This window comes from Microcaecilia unicolor, chromosome 11 (genome assembly GCF_901765095.1).
Source record: "Microcaecilia unicolor chromosome 11, aMicUni1.1, whole genome shotgun sequence".
In the NCBI taxonomy this organism is placed as follows: domain Eukaryota; kingdom Metazoa; phylum Chordata; class Amphibia; order Gymnophiona; family Siphonopidae; genus Microcaecilia; species Microcaecilia unicolor.
Genome location: NC_044041.1, coordinates 59,378,460 through 59,394,928, shown reverse-complemented (window position 1 = coordinate 59,394,928; position 16,469 = coordinate 59,378,460). Strand labels below are relative to the sequence as shown.

Below are 16,469 nucleotides of genomic sequence, written 5' to 3'. Positions count from 1 at the left end.
GCCGGTACTCAAATGCTAGGTCACCCTTCAAGGGTGGGGTGATCACTGAGGGACCCACCCCACAATAGCCTAGCCCCTAGTCACAGAATCTATGACAAGGCAGAATTGGTGTGTAAAGCCTGAGCTCTTCCATTAAAACTTTGGGTCCATGGGTCAATTTAGCAGACAATGAAAAAGGTACCCCCAAGTACCCCTCAAAAAAAGTCCCGAAATTCACACTGGCCCATGGATCCTGTTTTACTTATTTACTTACAGGTACTGATATACTGCCTTTAAAACCAGAAAGGCATAGAAAAACGTTTGTCTGATGGTGCCCATTGCTTCCAACCTTACTGTTAAATAAGTGTCATTACTCTTGGGACTGAATACTTTTCCAGGGTTTTTGTTTTTTTTTTTAAATTCTGAAAATACCAGAAACTGCATAGCAAATTCCCTTCAGAAGAGAAAGCGTGCCAAACCCATGCTACCAGCCAGAGTCTTTCCTCATCAGGGCCTCAAGTACATCTACTGCTTTGTTCTTCCCTACTGGTTCTGCAATATGTCTGCAAAGGGGATTTAAGGTCCCCTTTGCAATAGTTGATTTTATTACACGATAGGGAAATTTTCAACAGCCCACACAACTATGAGATACATTCTACGTGCATGCTTGATGCAGATTTTCAAAGAGAGGTACCAGGCTTAGCTACTCTTTGAAAAGTAAGTCTGCATCTGCTTTTTATACAGGTGGCCAAGAGGGGACAAAATTGCACCTGTGTTCGTGAAATGCTAATTCTCACCTTCTCGCACCCTGGCTTACTATGGAAGTCCCACACCTTTTACTCATCAGAGAGGGTATTTTCCTCAGGGAAGTGGCTTTGATGCTGTTTCTCCAGTAGGAGACATGCTGGAGTGTAAGTAAGCTGCCAGGTTAGTGCACTGACCCAGAATTTTCCACACAGCACGGCTGCTTTTTCCCTCTGTGGCCCATAGAACTTGCTATAGGTCACAGCATGGTGCATTTGATTTCAGCAGGTCCCTTCCAGGGTTGGTCATGGGTGAGGGCTTTCAGATTGCGCTTATTGAATTCCTCTGTGACTTCCATGACACTTTTGCCCTTGGTTTCTGGGAGGAAGAAGCCAACATAGACTGAGGTACAGACACAGACAGCGAAGAAGGGGACAAAGCAGAAGTGCCCCAGTCCTGCCTGGAGAAATAAAAAGGTTATATTATTTAGTGGAGAATATTTTCTGACCTACAAGAATATGGTAAAAGTACCAAAGATTCACAATATAACTAGTCCCCACCCTCCCAGCAAGAACACTGCAGGACAAGGTGCAGGAGCGCTAGAAGTGGGGGGAGTTCACATCTCCTGCAGTCCCAGTCTTTTCCAGCAGGAGGTGCCGGAGTGATGTAGGAGTTCTGAGTAAAGAGCAACTCACAGCTCCTACATTCCCAGTCTCATTCAGCAGGAGGTGCAGTAGAGAACAGAGCAAGAATGCTGGCTGTGTGGGGAGTTTACAGGTCCTGCAGTCCCAGCCTCTCACAGCAGGAGGTGCATTAGAGGATGGTACAGTTCTAATAGTAGTATTTTATTCTTGGTCTAATGCCATTATTGCAATACAAATCGAAGTAGTGTATAAATCAAATATCAAAACAGAAAAGGAACTAAAGAACTCAAATATCCAAGTGTGCTAGCTATGGGGGAGTTCACAGTTCCTGCAGTCTCAGTCTCTGCCAGCAGAAAGAGCTGTAGGGAGTGGTGCAGGAGTTCTGAGTAAGGGGTAACTCACAGGTCCTACAGTCCCAGTCTGTGGGGGAGGGGGGAACTCATAGCTCCAGCATTTCCAGCTTCTCTCAGCAAGAGATGTTATAGGGATTAGGGAGTAGTAGAGGACGGCTGGGTGGTAGGGAAGTAGGATATGGTGCAAGAGTACTGTCTGTGGGGTAGCTCACCACTCCTGCAGTCCCTGTCTCTTCCAGCACCCTGTGTTGTACAGATGATGCAGGAGAGTTAGCTGTGGGTGTGTGGTAGCTTACTGGTTAGAGAAGTGGGATGAGAAGCAGGAAAGCCAGAATTCAAATCCCACTGATGCTCCTTTCGACCATGGACAAGTCACTTCACTCTCCATTATTTATTTTATTTTATTTATTTAGATTTTCCTCACACCTTTTTCAGTAGTAGCTCAAGGTGAGTTACATTCAGGCACACTGGATATTATCTCATGCACAAAAATTATAGCCTCATTGTGTTAACATAAGATAATGCAAGTAAGCTCCATTATTCGCAATGAGACCTATTTACTAAGCAAGCATACAACATTTATTAGCTTAGGTTACTAATGCCCCGATGCTCAGAGGCAAACACAGGTACTACTGGCCATTAGCGCTGGACTAGCGCCCACATTAATGAGCGTAGAATGCTCAGAGGTTCTAGCATGGGAAACATTAAGCGTGACAAAGGTTAGTGCAAATAGCATGCTAATGTAGTCAAACAGATGTTAATGAGGTAATTTCCTATTCCTTCCCAATGCTCAGAGAATAGCGCACAAAACAAAGCTGCCCTTACCGCCAAAAAAAATAACACCAGCTCAGAGCAGGCATTAGGGTATTTGAAGAGAGGATTTCTCACAATTCTCTCTTTAAAATCTGCCAGATTTTCTTTAATTTTGAAGCAGAAGGAAGCCCGTGCAAGTCTCTTATGCCCTCATGATCAAAAGCAAACTCCGGTGCTAGAGGCTGTTAACGCCATACTAGCGCCGGAGTTTGCTGCCGACCCATGATCAGAGCCCTCGAGCGCCTGAAACAATGCACTCGAGGGCTCTTAGCGCAAGTAGCATGCAAATGCATGCTAAACAGGGCTTCGAGCGCAATTAGCTTCCAAATGCATGCTAATCAGCGCTTAACGCATTCATCCCCAATGATCAGCGGCCAGCGCGCCAAAGATTGGGTCACTGGCCGCGGCAAAATCAACGCCAGCTCTGAGCTGGCGTTAGACTTTGCAGATCATTGGGGAGGAATGGTGAGCCCTGTCTAGCATGCAGTTGCATGCTGGCAGGCCCCCATTCCCCCCCAAAGCAAACGCAAACAGGGGACTGGAGGTCCGGTGGACCTCCGGTCCCACCAACGATCCGACCCCCTCCATGCCCAGGGAGGGCTGGAGATCCGGTGGGTCTCCAGCCCCCCCCCCCCAAACCCCCATAAATCGTGGTGGCCGCCTCTGGCCAAACGCTGTCCCACCCTCCCTCCCACTCAGCGACGGGGGGGGGGGGGGGGCTGGAGGTTCGGTGGGTCTCCATCCCCACAAACCCCCAGAAAATGTTGTGGCCGCCACCCTGTTATCCATCGACGGAGGAGGGGGGGTGGGGGCTGGAGGTCCGGTGGACCTCCAGCCCACCCCAACTCCTCCCCCCCCCCCCAGCGTTCTGAATCCCTGGTGGTCCGTGGTCGGCCAGCCGGGGGGGCCAGCCGGGAGGGAGGGTGGGTGACCACGGACCACCAGGGATTCAGAATGCTGGAGGGGGAGGAGTTGGACCTCCAGCCCCCACCCCCACCGATGGATAACAGGGTGGCGGCCAGAACGATTTCTGGGGGTTTGTGGGGCTGGAGACCCACCGAACCTCCAGCCCCCCCCCCCCGTCGCTGAGTGGGAGGGAGGGTGGAACAGCGTTTGGCCGGAGGCGGCCACCACGATTTATAGGGGTTCGGGTGGGGGGCTGGAGACCCACGGGATCTCCAGCCCTCCCTGGGCATGGAGGGGGTCGAATCATTGGGGGGACCTCCAGCCCCCCCCCCCCCCCGTCGCTGGGTGGGAGGGTGGGAGAGGGTTTGGCCGCCGCCAGCGGCCTCAATGTTTTCTGGGGGTTTGGGGGGGGCTGGAGACAACATTCGGTCCTCCAGCCCTCGTTGTTCGGGCCTCGGCAGGCTGTTTGACAGGTTTGGGATTTTGACAGCCCAGACCTGTCAAACAAGTGCGGGAGGATTGTGCTGAGCGCATGCTCAGGCACAATTCTCGCGCACTTAAACATGATAATCAAAGATAATAGCGCTGCTTAGATTTGCATGCATTATCTTTCATCATCGATGCAGAAAAGCCCTGCGCTGTCCTGGCGCTATTTTTAGGGCGCTGTTTGGAACAGCGCGGGGCTTTTGATCATGAGGGCATTAGTGACAGTAGTGCGAAACAAATGTGCATAAGTCTGAGCAAACCTGAAAGTGAAAGCACACATTAGCACCTGTTTCCTGTGTTTAAATATAAGCCATCCAAGTTAAAAGCTTATATTTAAAAGGCGCGGAAAACTGACGCCAATGTGTGCTTCATGTTCACGTTTGCCTGGCGCATGCGCACAGGAGCTGGGTTTACCATGAAACTCCTCTGTGCATGCGCCAAGCATGCCCCCCATTGCTTTCATTTTAACAGCGTGCATATGATTTGCATACCATTTCCTTTCAGCATTGGCAAGCTAATTTTCTGCACTGTTCCGGTGGTGTAGTTTCTGCGTTGTTGGCTTACCGCGGGAATTCTGAACATCGGGGCATAAATGAGGCCAGGCAGTAAGCCCTCTAGTTAGGGACCTGAATTTGTAACCCCTCTCTTTCTACAACTTCACTGGTTACCCTTCCCTTTTCGATCTAGGTTCAAAATCTTAGTTCTTACCCACAAAAGTACTACACTCTGGTTCCCCGTCCTATCTTTCTTCTGTGGTAATTCCTTACACTCCAGCCCGTCCTCTCTGTTCTCTCGATGCTCATCGCCTGGTGCTTCCCTCCCCCAGATTCGCTCACTACGAAACCACGTGGTCCTCGGCTCTCTTTTTTATTGGGGCCCCAAACCTTGGAATGACATACCTCCCCCCTCCTCAGATCAGAATTATCCCTGCGTAAGTTTAAATTCCTCCTCAAGAGCCGTTCCTTTGTTTCAGAATTTAACTTACCCCACTGACCTTGTGGAAGTAACAGAAGTTTAGTGACTGCTTTGTCTTGTCTTGCTTTTGTCAGACCTTTATATGTGATTGATTTCTTTCCTATCAGTATTCTGTATTTCCTTTCCCTCACTTTTTTTTTTAACTATATATGGATTTTTGCTGATAACCGCTTTGGCCTGTTTTGCAAAGGTGGTATATCAAGTGAAATAAAACATAATTCATTTTGAGCTGAGATTTAATCCAAAGTCAACCTACAGTAATTAATTTACCAGGAAAGTTCTAGGTGTTCAAAAACATACCATAATAAACGGGAACAACAAGCCAACCAGAGACAGCATCAGCCAAATGAGGGAACCACAGATCATGTATGCTGCAGGCCGGGACATCTGGTCAAAAAGCTCCGTGGGCAAGAGTCCTGTTACCCCCGCTGGAAGAGAATTCAGAAGGAAACTTATGTAGGTGCGGAAAGGCCGACTGAGGTAATTTATGGTTTCTCTTCTCAGCTGCTATCAGTAAGAACCCTCTAGGAGACTTGACTAGTCTGTAAGCTCCACTAACCAAGAACTGCCTTGCCAATGTGTCTGTACAGTGCATACATCCAGCACAGCTTCAGAAATAGCCACTAGTAGTAGCAGTACTCCTGACCAGTGGGGTGAAAGGTTATAGGTGCACCTCAGGTCAGGAAGGGATTGCAAACTCTTATCGTAAGGACCTCATTCATTTAATAACTGCTTTCTCTCCAGGTGCTGGTCTTTGTCTGTGCCCAGCACAGTTTTAAGTATTGTCTTTCATTAAGCAGTAAGCACCTAGGTTGGCACAGAGAATGCAAGGGTTTAGGGCTGGCACTCTCACTAGGGTATTTCTGTCAGGTGCAGCCCAGAGAAGGACTTGCAGCACTGTTAAAGATTCACAGGTGCTGCTGGACTTTGTCATCTTGGGTGTAGCCTTGGCCAATGCACAGAAGAGAGGGAAGGGTCCAAAAGCAAACTAGAATGAAAAAGGAAAGAGGTGACTGACCTGGTCCAATTCCAAAGCTCAGAATATAGGCAAAGATGCAAGCCATGCTGAGGTAGGGCATCCAGCTGATACGATCCTATAAGCAAAAATGGGAAGCAACGCACAGCTGTAAAAGTCTCACCTACTTTCAGAATACAGATCATTGAATTTGTGCATTTATTCTAACTGATCCCCCCTCCCCACTTCAAGCCCTGCTGCTGATAGATGGCCACAGTAAGGCAGCAGCTGAACAGAGAATGAAGACTCTGGGATCCCAATCTGTCACTGCAATGGTGCAGTGCACCGTGGGAAAGCTGGGTCAGCAATAACCTCAGAACTCCCACTGCATCCTTAAAATGATGGCCATCCATCATTCAGTCTTTCTACCTCTCTATGAAAACACATAGGAAGAAAAAAGTGCTGTGCATCATGGACCACAGAGTGATTCAGCCTGAAAAGCATGAGTTCAATACAAATTTCTTTCCCCTTCCAGCTTTCCCACAGAGACAAAAAGGAGAACAGATTTGACTGAGTAATATCTGTTCAAAATGTCTACAAACCTGATAGAAAAAGTAAAAATAATCCAGTCAATATTCAGCTTGCAGTGGTGAACTAATCCTGGATATTCAGTGTCGGGGCATGCATAGCTCTTAGCACTGAAATCCAGGTATGATCTGAACGTTGACCAGCACTGGCCGATATTCAGTTAGCTTGCCACATAAAAGTAAGGACAGCTGCTTTGCCGCTCTAACTTTACATGGTTACTTAGCCAGTTAGCCAGCTAAGTTTCCACTCTGCCCTAAATTTGCCTCTGGACTGCCCACAAACTAGCTGGTTTTAGCATACACAGTTAGAGGAACTACCTGGTTATGTGCCGCTGAATATTTCTGGATAGCACCACACAAATGATATAAAAAGCCAGGCACCTCTCCTGGCCTTTAAATTGCTTTGAATATGGATTCCACTATCTTACTTTGTATCTTTAAATGCTGTTGGCCCACAAGGGAAAAAAACACTGTGCAAGCCCTCAGTTTGTACTACATGGTATGTTCTAACATGACCCCAGGATGTCACTTTATCAAGATAAGACTCAAACTGTGATAGAAGGCCATGTGCCAAGTTTAAAAAAAAAAAAAAGCCTTTAAATACCTGCTGGGATAAAGCAACCATGAATACGATAGCCCAGACTGACATGAGGCTGTATCCACCAAGAACCAGTGCCTTCCGCCCAATGCGTTCAATGAACAGACTCTGGAACAAAGCATCATGGGATACAGCAGGGTTAGAACCATCATCAGAGTTCTGCAGTCATCTGTTCTAGGTCCCACCTGTCTCCTAGCCCATCAAATACCTCTTCTCTCAGCTGATTCTTAACATTCTGCTTTTCCAAAGCCATCTTCCAACACAACAGAGTAAATCTAGCTCTAGATTCTCTTTTGGTAGTTGCCGCCCGTGGCAGAGAGAGAAATAGATGTCCAATGTCTGAGACACAAGAGTTCTATTCAGTGGATAAGCACTAGAGGCAAGGCACTGCTGCTTTGTTCCCCACTTTCAAATACAGAGCCAAAAGATGAGCGGAAATCTTAAGCTCCTTTGAGCAGGGACCGTCCTTCTTTGTTGATTTGTACAGCGCTGCGTAACCCTAGTAGCGCTCTAGAAATTTTAAGTAGTAGTAGTAAATCTGCTATCATCACAGCAGAGTCCCTGTGAACCCTCCAGTGTAACTACTGTTTGGGAGCAATGATTGAGGTTAAGTGTAATGGGGGATTTTAATTATTTAAGAGTTGGGATGAGAATGTAAGTTGGGGAGGGGGGTGTGTGCAGAAGGTTGTAGCAGTGTGGCTGGACTTAGTCAGATGGGCGTGGGAATCTGAGCTCTTTATCCCCATCATTATTAATGAAGGTCGGTACAGAGAAGAAGGAAATGCAACTGAAATCTCTTTGGCTGTTACGATGGAGCTTTTAAATATAAGATCAGCAAAGAAAGGAAGATAGATGAAGTTTGCCTTAATCTACCCTATAGAATATCAGATAATCCTTGTGCCTAAGAGGGGTAAGAAAGGATGACGGTAATTACTGTTTTAAGAGCCACCCAGAGTTCATATTTGGTGAAATCCTATCAGTTAAATGGATTAAGAGGTGTAGTACTGAAATCCAAATTGTTAAATGACTTGAGGGCTCATTTTCAAAGCACTTAAGACTTCAAAGTTCCAGAGGTTCCTATGTAATTCTGTAAGTCTAAGTGCTTTGAAAATACACCTCTTGGTGCCCCAAATATAGGGGTATCGATTTTTTCAGCATTACTGGATTTAATTAGATATTTCAATCTCATCTCCAAATGCATCTTGATCCCTAATGGTAGTACTGCAAGATTATCACTAGGGGTTAGAGCTGCCATTTTGAACAGGGGAGAAAACAAGGCAGGTGCTCCTGCTCCACCCCAATTTTTCTAGGGAACCCTGTGGTAAGTGGGGGAGGGGATTAGCAGAGGTGAATGGAGTGCGAGTTGCCAGGGGAGCGTGACAATCTTCACTGAAGTAGGGGCTAATGATAGTGGGGTGCAGGGGAAGAGATGGGTTTCAGATGTCGCTGGGGGGAGTGTCAGGTTGTTGTTTTTAAATCTGTAATTTACAGCGGTACATAAATTCATAAGTATTGCCACACTGGGACAGACCAAAGGTCATCAAGCCCAGTATCCTGTTTCCAACAGTGGCCAATCCAGGTCACAAATACCTTGCAAGATTCTAGAAAAGCTGAATACATTTTATGATGCATATCCCAGAAATAAGCAGTGGATTTTCTCAAGTCAATTTAATAATGGTCTATAGACGTTTCCTTTAGGAAGCCATCCAGACCCTTTTTAAACCCCGCTAAGCTAACCGCCTTTACCACATTCTCTGGCAACGAATTTCAGAGTTTAATTACACGTTGAGTGAAGAAAAGTTTCCCAATTCGTACTAAATTTACTACTTTGTAGCTTCATCACATGCCCCCCAAGTCCTAGTATTTTTGGAAAGAGTAAACAAACAATTAATGTCTACCCGTTCCACTCCACTCATTATTTTATTGACCTCTATCATATCTCCCCTCAGTAGTCCGCTTGAGCAGGTGTTAAGCACACTCCTGCTAGCTTTAGTGATGACAGTGCACGGTAACTTACTGTGTATTAACCGGAAGCACTGTCAACACCCATAACCTGTTCCTTTCCCGTCCCACAGTAATAAGAAGTTATCGAACGCATTTTAGCATGGGATGTGTGTGGATGCAAGGTAATTGTTACTGCAGCCTTCTATAACTGTTACCATGCGCTAATTCATGTGCTAACTGCTTTTCACACTTTGGTAAACAGGCCCCTTAGAACAGGGCTAGCAAATAGCTTCTGTAGAGAAAACTAAGAGAGTGGGTAGAGTGATCCTTCAGTTTCAAAATCTATTATCCTCACACTTTGAGCCAGGTCCATCATGGTGGGTTAGATCAGGGGGTGTAAACAAGTTGTATGTCTGACTGTAAATGCTTCCTTTAAAGAGCATTCCCTTTCTTCCCGGCTCAATTGGCTGCTGTTAGACCGCTGTTGAGAAAACCAGGGCTTAAGAAGGATGATTTACAAAATTACTGGCCTATGTTGATATTTAGCAAATGTCATAGAAAATGTGAAGGAATAGCCTAATGGTTAGCGCAGTGGCCCGAGGAACTTGGCTCGATCTCCACTGCAGCTCCTTGTGACTCTGGGAAAGTTACTTAACCACCCCCCCACCCCCCCATTGCCCCTCGTACAAAATTAGTATCTGTATGTAAACCACTTTGATTGTAATCACAGAAAGGTGGTATATCACATCCCATTCCCTTTCCCTAACTACAAGAGCTATTTGAAGATACAGGCAGTGGTGTACTGATACATTTTTAACAAAGGCCTCTCTCTCCAGGCATAGCCAGCCCTGTAATTTTTCCCGTGCAGGTGCACTAGGCATACCTTTGTTCACAGGGATGCTGAGCCCCACCATCCAAATGGACTGTCGCCGATCCCCACTAATTGATTCTGGCTCTGAGCAGGGCTTGGAATCCCCACCACCAAAGTAAAGGGAGTTCAGGAGGGGAACTCTACTTTGAAGCCTGTTAATGAACTGGACTGTTATTATGTTTGAGTGATGCAGACAACGATATTTTGATTTTTTTGAAAAAAAGCAAACATGCTGGCCACAACTAGCAAAATCTGCATGGGGGATCCTGTACATCTTGCTACCAGCACATCTTATCAGAAGACATCTTCAATTGCAGGAAGGACTGTGGAAGACAGGAGAACTAGACTGAATCCTGAGATTGTTGATGACTTCTTATTCATCCACAGATTAAAAAATCATAACAGTGCTTTATTTCTTCACTCTAGGACATACAGAACAGGTTGCATTTTGTACCCCTGGACATTTTAACAGGGTGGATTAGGATTCCTTGGGGTAGTAGAAATCAGCTAATTGTTGGGGTTGGAAGGGTAGAGGGTGGTGGTGAGGAGGGTTATTATAGCTGCTCACTGTTATTATTGTTTTCTATTTATAATTTATACACAATAGTTGCACAGCATATTGTTCCTTTTTATTCTTTAATAAAAAGATTTAAATCAGTGGCGTAGCCACAGGTGGGCTGGCCCACCCATTTATGGCTCAGGCCCACCCAACAGTAGCAAATGTTTAGTGGTAACTGTGGGAGACCCAAGCTCGGCCAGCTGAAAATTTTCCCCTGATGGTAATGAAAACGCTACTCTCCATGACACTGGCACCTGCGCATGCTCAGTTTTCAGTGCATGCCTGCTGCCAAGGTGGAAAGAAGCGTTTTCCCACCAGCTGAGATTAATTTTTTGGAAGGGGGGGGGGGAGAACACTTGGTGCCCACCCAATTCTTGCCTAGGCCCACCCAAAATCTGTTGTCTGGCTACGCCCCTGATTTAAATATAAAATCATAATTATTTGAGGCTTCTGCAGATGAGGATAGAGCCCATGGGGTTGGGGCGGGGACGGAGACAGAACCTGCGGGGATGGAGACGGAACCCGCGAGGACAAGCTTTGTCCCTGTATCACTCTCTAGTTCACACTTTTGCTTATAGTGTGAAGAAGCGATGACTGAAGAGAGATCAAGAAATGTAATATAATCCCACTGATGGACTGGGCTCCCAGTGGAGACGATATTGATGGCCTTTAGGAAAGTACTGACGATTCTAAGGTAGCTGTGAGAGCAGGAATCTTTTTACATTGCATGAGGATGATGGCATTTTGACTGTATCTTGTTGTATTTTATTGTTACTGTGTAACAAATATGAATCGTTCTAATTTTCACTGGAAAAATGGCATTTGAAAGTTTTAAATAAATAAAGGTCTCTTTTCTTCTTTGCTCTGTATCTTCTGCAGAGAGATGGCAATGCTGACATCTACAGGCACAGGATGTGCGTAACACCTGTAATAATTTCAGGGGGTGAATGTAGCCTAGTAACAGCTATGGGCTGAGAACCAGGGAAGTCAAGAGTTCAATTCCCACTTCTGCCACTGCCCCTCTTTGTGACTTTGGGCAAGTCACTTTATCTCCCACTGCCTCAACTACCCACTTAGACTATAACCCCCTAATTCTACAACCTTGAGTGCAAGATTTAGCACGTAAAGTTGCGTGCACAACTTATAGAATAGTGTCAGTTAGGCACATAATTTAATTAGCTGCAAACTGGCATTAACAGTTGTCTAAAGTTGGTGTTAGTTGGTGCTAATTGGCACTAATTAGCAATTATGAGCACAACTGCCCTTAGTCGGGATTCTAGAAATTGACTGTGTAAGATCCACAGATGGTAACTGCAAGGGGGGAGTGGACCTGTGTGGGGCAAGGGTAGATGAGAAGCGTGTCCAGCATTTATGCGCATGTGTTACAGAATACTAGTAGTGATGCACAAGTATTTACACCAGTCACTGAGCAGGCATAAGAGCTCATGCCCACAATTACCTAAGTAACTGCGGTCTCACAGAGGAGGAAATACTTTTTCACTCAACGAACAGTTAATCTCTGGAACTCTTTGCTGGAGGATGTAGTAACAGCGGTTAGCGTATCTAGGTTTAAAAAAAGGTTTGGACAAATTCCTGGAGGAAAAATCCATAGTTTGCTATTCAGGCAGACATGGGCAAGCAACTGCTTGCCCCAGGATTGGTAGCATGGAATGTTGCTACTATTTGGGTCTCTGCCAGGTACTTGTGACCTGGATTGGCCACTGCTTTGGAAACAGGATATGGACCATTGGTCTGACCCAGTATGGCTACTCTTATGTTCTTATGTTAATTGTTGATATAGAATTTCAACAGTGTGCAGTATGCCAGAGCCTAACTCTGGGCAACCTATAGAGAATTACTCCCCAAGCTCTTTTGTGCAGGAACATATTGTACCTAAATACTAATCACCACCTTTTCCAACAAGATGTCTTTTTCCCTTTCTACATTTTCTTCCTTCTCATTTTCACTATTCCCTTGAGTGAAACTGTGAAAGTTCTATGAGTTTATTCTTTCCAATATCATATGTCAGCACTACTGAGATCCTTATTTTATGAATTACACATCATTCATTCAGTTTGAGTGTCTAAAACATTATTCTAACGGATTGTGTTCATTATAAAATTACCCCAACATGTCCCCCCACTCACTGACACCTGCCGACCCATGGTATAGCTAATCTGATATGCTTACACAGGTTACAGACGTGAGGAACTCACAGCATCCCGTGCCAATTACTGCATACTGGATTTTCTCATATGGAATTCCAGCTTCTTGGAACACATACGAAGCATAAAAATACATCTGTGAAGGGAAAAGCACATGTCGTTGAAAGCCACGGGGGGACTCTCTGTAGAGCTATTGCTGTGGGAACATAATGGGACATTCGCCTGTTTTAGGACGTGGTGCTCTGCTGCCCTTTCATCAAAGCAGTTTTGGGTGCAGTCCTACTTACCGAATCGTTACCACACAGCTGCATGGCACTGCTCAGGACAATGATAGTTATCAGCTGCCACCTTAATGATGGCTCCCGAAACAGCTCCCACAGCCTTTTTGCCCTTTTCCCTTGGTGGCAGCCTGTTCCGCTAACATCTCCTCCATCTCGCTGGTTAAGGTCCCTGTTGCCGCGCAGCCTCTGTAATGCTGCAAGAGAAGGGACATGCTTATTCCCCCAGCTGAAGACACGTTGCACTAGTCTTCCGAGCTTCCTTTCAATTGAAGGCATTTATACCTGGAGATATTTTAAATATGTTCCATCTTTGACTATATCCTACATGGTCTATTAAAATGTTTTATCGTGTATTGTGTTGACACTGTAAGTATACTTTGAATTGTTATTTGAATATTTTTACTGCTGTAATTGTCTTTTGCTTATGCTTGTTGTACACCGCCTTGAGTGAATTCCTTTAAAATGGCAGTAAATAAATAAATGTATTTATCATTTCTTCCTTCTCCTGTCTTTCTAACACAGTATAAACAGCACTAAAAAATCAGATGCCCAAAATCTGTGTGCCAAGACAGTATTCTACAATGGCATCAGAGCCTCCAGATTCTGCTACACAATGTTAATGTTATATCCCCCTCAACACCTGGAAATAGGTTCGGAGTGAATTACAATACAAGATATAAATACAAAACTTGGAGCTTACAATTTTAACATTATACAAATTAACATAATATAACAAACATAGCATCAATATCTAATTAGAATAGAGCTCAATCTGGCATTTGGGTGCCATGTAAAAGGAAGGTGTAAATGTTCGCATCTAGAAGCACAATTTACAGTATTTTATATGTTTGGCACCTACGTCATGCCCTGCCTGTGCCTCACTCCCATGATACCCACCTTTGCAGTTATGCACTACAAAAACGATATTCAGACAGTGGGAGTTAAGCCAGCTGACTCCTGTGGTCAGCACTGAGGCTGGATATTCAATGCTGGGCCATTTCCGTTGACCGGCATTGAATATTCGGCTTATTTTTGGCTGGTTTAAAGAAAACCGACTAAGTTGATATTCAGACTTAGCTGGTTTTCTTTAAACCGGCCAAAGATATCCCCCTTTTCATGCGGCCAAATATGGCCACTAAACCAGCTTTAAAAATAGGCGGATAGCCAGTTATGTCGGGCGATATAACTGGCTACCTGCTAGCCGCTAACCGGGGATATTCACCAGGGGATAGCCAGTTAAGCGCTACTTAACTGGTCAGCAGCCGTTCTGGCCAGTTAAATAGCGCTGAATATCGGGGGGGGGGGGTAAACACTAATGTATAGAATAGTACCTAAATGCAGTTAGACTGCTAACTGCCGTTTACTCTCATTCGGGTGCCTAACTTCTCTCTGGGCACCTAACTTGTGCAGCACACTACAGAGTTAGAGGGACTGAGATCTTTAAGTCTGACCATATACACTCTGTGACAAAGACCACCAACTCCATCCTGTTTATATCCTCTTGAAGATATACTGGCCGATATAACCGGCTATCTGCGAATATTCAATGGGGGATCTCCTGCTGAATATTCTCCGTCAGCACATAGCGGCTGACTGGCTATATTGCAAGATATAACTGGGTAGCCACGTAAATTCACTGCTTCGCTGGCTAAGTGACCACATCGGACTGTGAAAATAGCAGTCCTGTCTTTGGCCACTATAAACTTATCCGGCCAGCACTGAACATTAACTTAGTCAGTTAAATTTATAGTGGCCAAAAACCCCCCAGATATTCAATGCCGGTCACTGGAATTAGCCTGCCATTGAATATCCAAGCTCAGTGCTGACCACGGGACTTAGCCGGCCTGCCTCCCATGAGCTGACTATCGAGCCCATGGTCTCTACTGATGTATACAATATTTCAAATGAAGTCTCACCAGAGACTTAAAGAAGTGAACTATCACATCCTTTGTCCTGTTGGCCATTCCTTTCCCTATGCACTCAAGAATTCTTCTGGCTTTTGCTGTCAACTTTTCTACCACCTTGGCCAATTTAAGCTAGTCCTGCTTTTCTTTTGTAAACAGAAGTACTTCACCCCCCTATATTGTACCACTCCCTTTGGGTTTTGCATCCCAAATGCATAACCCTGCATTTTTTTTAGCATTAAATCTTAGCTGTCAAATTCTAGACCATTCATTAAGGTTTATTATATCCCTCCTCATCCTTTCCACACCCTCCAGGGTTGTCCATCTTTTTGCAGATTTTAGGTATTATTATTATACTATATATGCCCTCCTTCTAATTAAAACCATAATAGCTTACATAATATACAGTAGCAAACTGTACTATGTACAATTCTGGAGACTGCACCTTCAAAAAGATATAAACAGGATGGAGTTGGTCTAGATAGTGGCTACTAAAATGGTTAGTGGTCTCTGTTATAAAGCATATAGGGACAGAATTAAAGATCTCAATATGTATACTCTGGAAGAAAGGCAGGAGAGGGGAGATATGATCGAGACATTTAAATAGCTATGTGGCATAAATGCAAAGGAGGCGAGTCTCTTTCAACTGAAAGGAAACTCTGGAATGAAGGGGCACAGGAAGAAGGTGAAAGGGGACAGATTCAGGTGTAAACTAAGGCAATATTTCTCTATAGAAACAGATGGTTGATGCGAGGAATGGCCTCCTCGTGGAGGTGGTGTGTAGAGGAAGACTATCCAAATTCAAGAAAGCACTGGACAAGTACACAGGATCTCTAAGGAAGAGGAAGAAATAGTAGATAGTATAGATAGGCAGTGGCGTAGCAACGGGGGGGGGGGGGGCGGGAGGGGCGGTCCGCCCCGGGTGTCAGCTCCCCCCCTTCGGTGCATCGACACCTCCCCCCCAGTGCCCACCCTCCTCCGTCCAACCAGCTCCCCCTACCTTTAAAAAAATATTGGAATCCGAAGCGAGGCGCAGCGCCTCGCGCCTGCACGTAAAAGAAATGTGCAGCGTCTCATCGGGCCTTCTCTTGCTCTGTCTGTCCCACCCTTGCGGAAATAGGAAGTTGCGTCAGCGGAGGGCAGGACAGAGAGTGAGGGAAGGCCCGATGAGACGGTGCACATTTCTTTTACGTGCAGGCGCGAGGCGCTGCGCCTCACTTCGGATTCCGATATTTTTTTTAAAGGTAGGGAGCTGGTTGGACGGAAGAGGGTGGGCACTGGGTCGGGGGGAGGGGTGTGTCGATGCGCCGAGGGGGGGGTATGTCATCGTGCTGCACCTGGGGGGGGGGGGGTGCAACGGCAAACTGCCCCGCCCCGGGTGGCAGCCCCCCTCACTACGCCACTGTAGATGGCAGACTGAATAGGCCATGTAGTCTTTATCTGCCTTTGTTTTTCTCTGTTTCTATTGCTATGTAAATCTCTTCACATAGTCCTTGTGTAATATTGCTTATGAAATTCTGAACTGAACTGAACCGTGGAGAGATCCCCTGTGACACAGCATTACCCTTTGTTCTCACCCACTTAATCAGTCTGTAAATCAGTCAGTCATTCTTGGACCTATATCAAGAGTGTTCAGTTTATTTAAAAGTTGCCTATGAGAAAGTGTGTCAAAGGCTTTGCTGAAATCCAAGTCCATCACACCTAG

General features: G+C 45.6%; 1 protein-coding gene across 5 annotated transcripts in view; it reads right to left on the bottom strand.

The window, feature by feature from the left end:
* Positions 1 to 397: 397 nt before the first annotated feature.
* The window catches only part of SLC2A11 (solute carrier family 2 member 11), a 34,889-nt gene continuing 18,817 nt past the window's right edge, over positions 398 to 16,469 (bottom strand). For all 5 annotated transcript variants that reach the window (XM_030219834.1, XM_030219836.1, XM_030219835.1 and 2 more), the window contains 6 exons: positions 12,867 to 13,054; positions 12,605 to 12,715; positions 7,047 to 7,148; positions 5,919 to 5,994; positions 5,201 to 5,328; positions 398 to 1,183 (listed from right to left, as the gene is read on the bottom strand). In XM_030219834.1, coding sequence (XP_030075694.1) covers positions 983 to 1,183; positions 5,201 to 5,328; positions 5,919 to 5,994; positions 7,047 to 7,148; positions 12,605 to 12,715; positions 12,867 to 13,054 — 806 coding nt within the window. In that variant the 3' untranslated portion in view covers positions 398 to 982. The remainder of the gene's footprint in view (positions 1,184 to 5,200; positions 5,329 to 5,918; positions 5,995 to 7,046; positions 7,149 to 12,604; positions 12,716 to 12,866; positions 13,055 to 16,469) is intronic.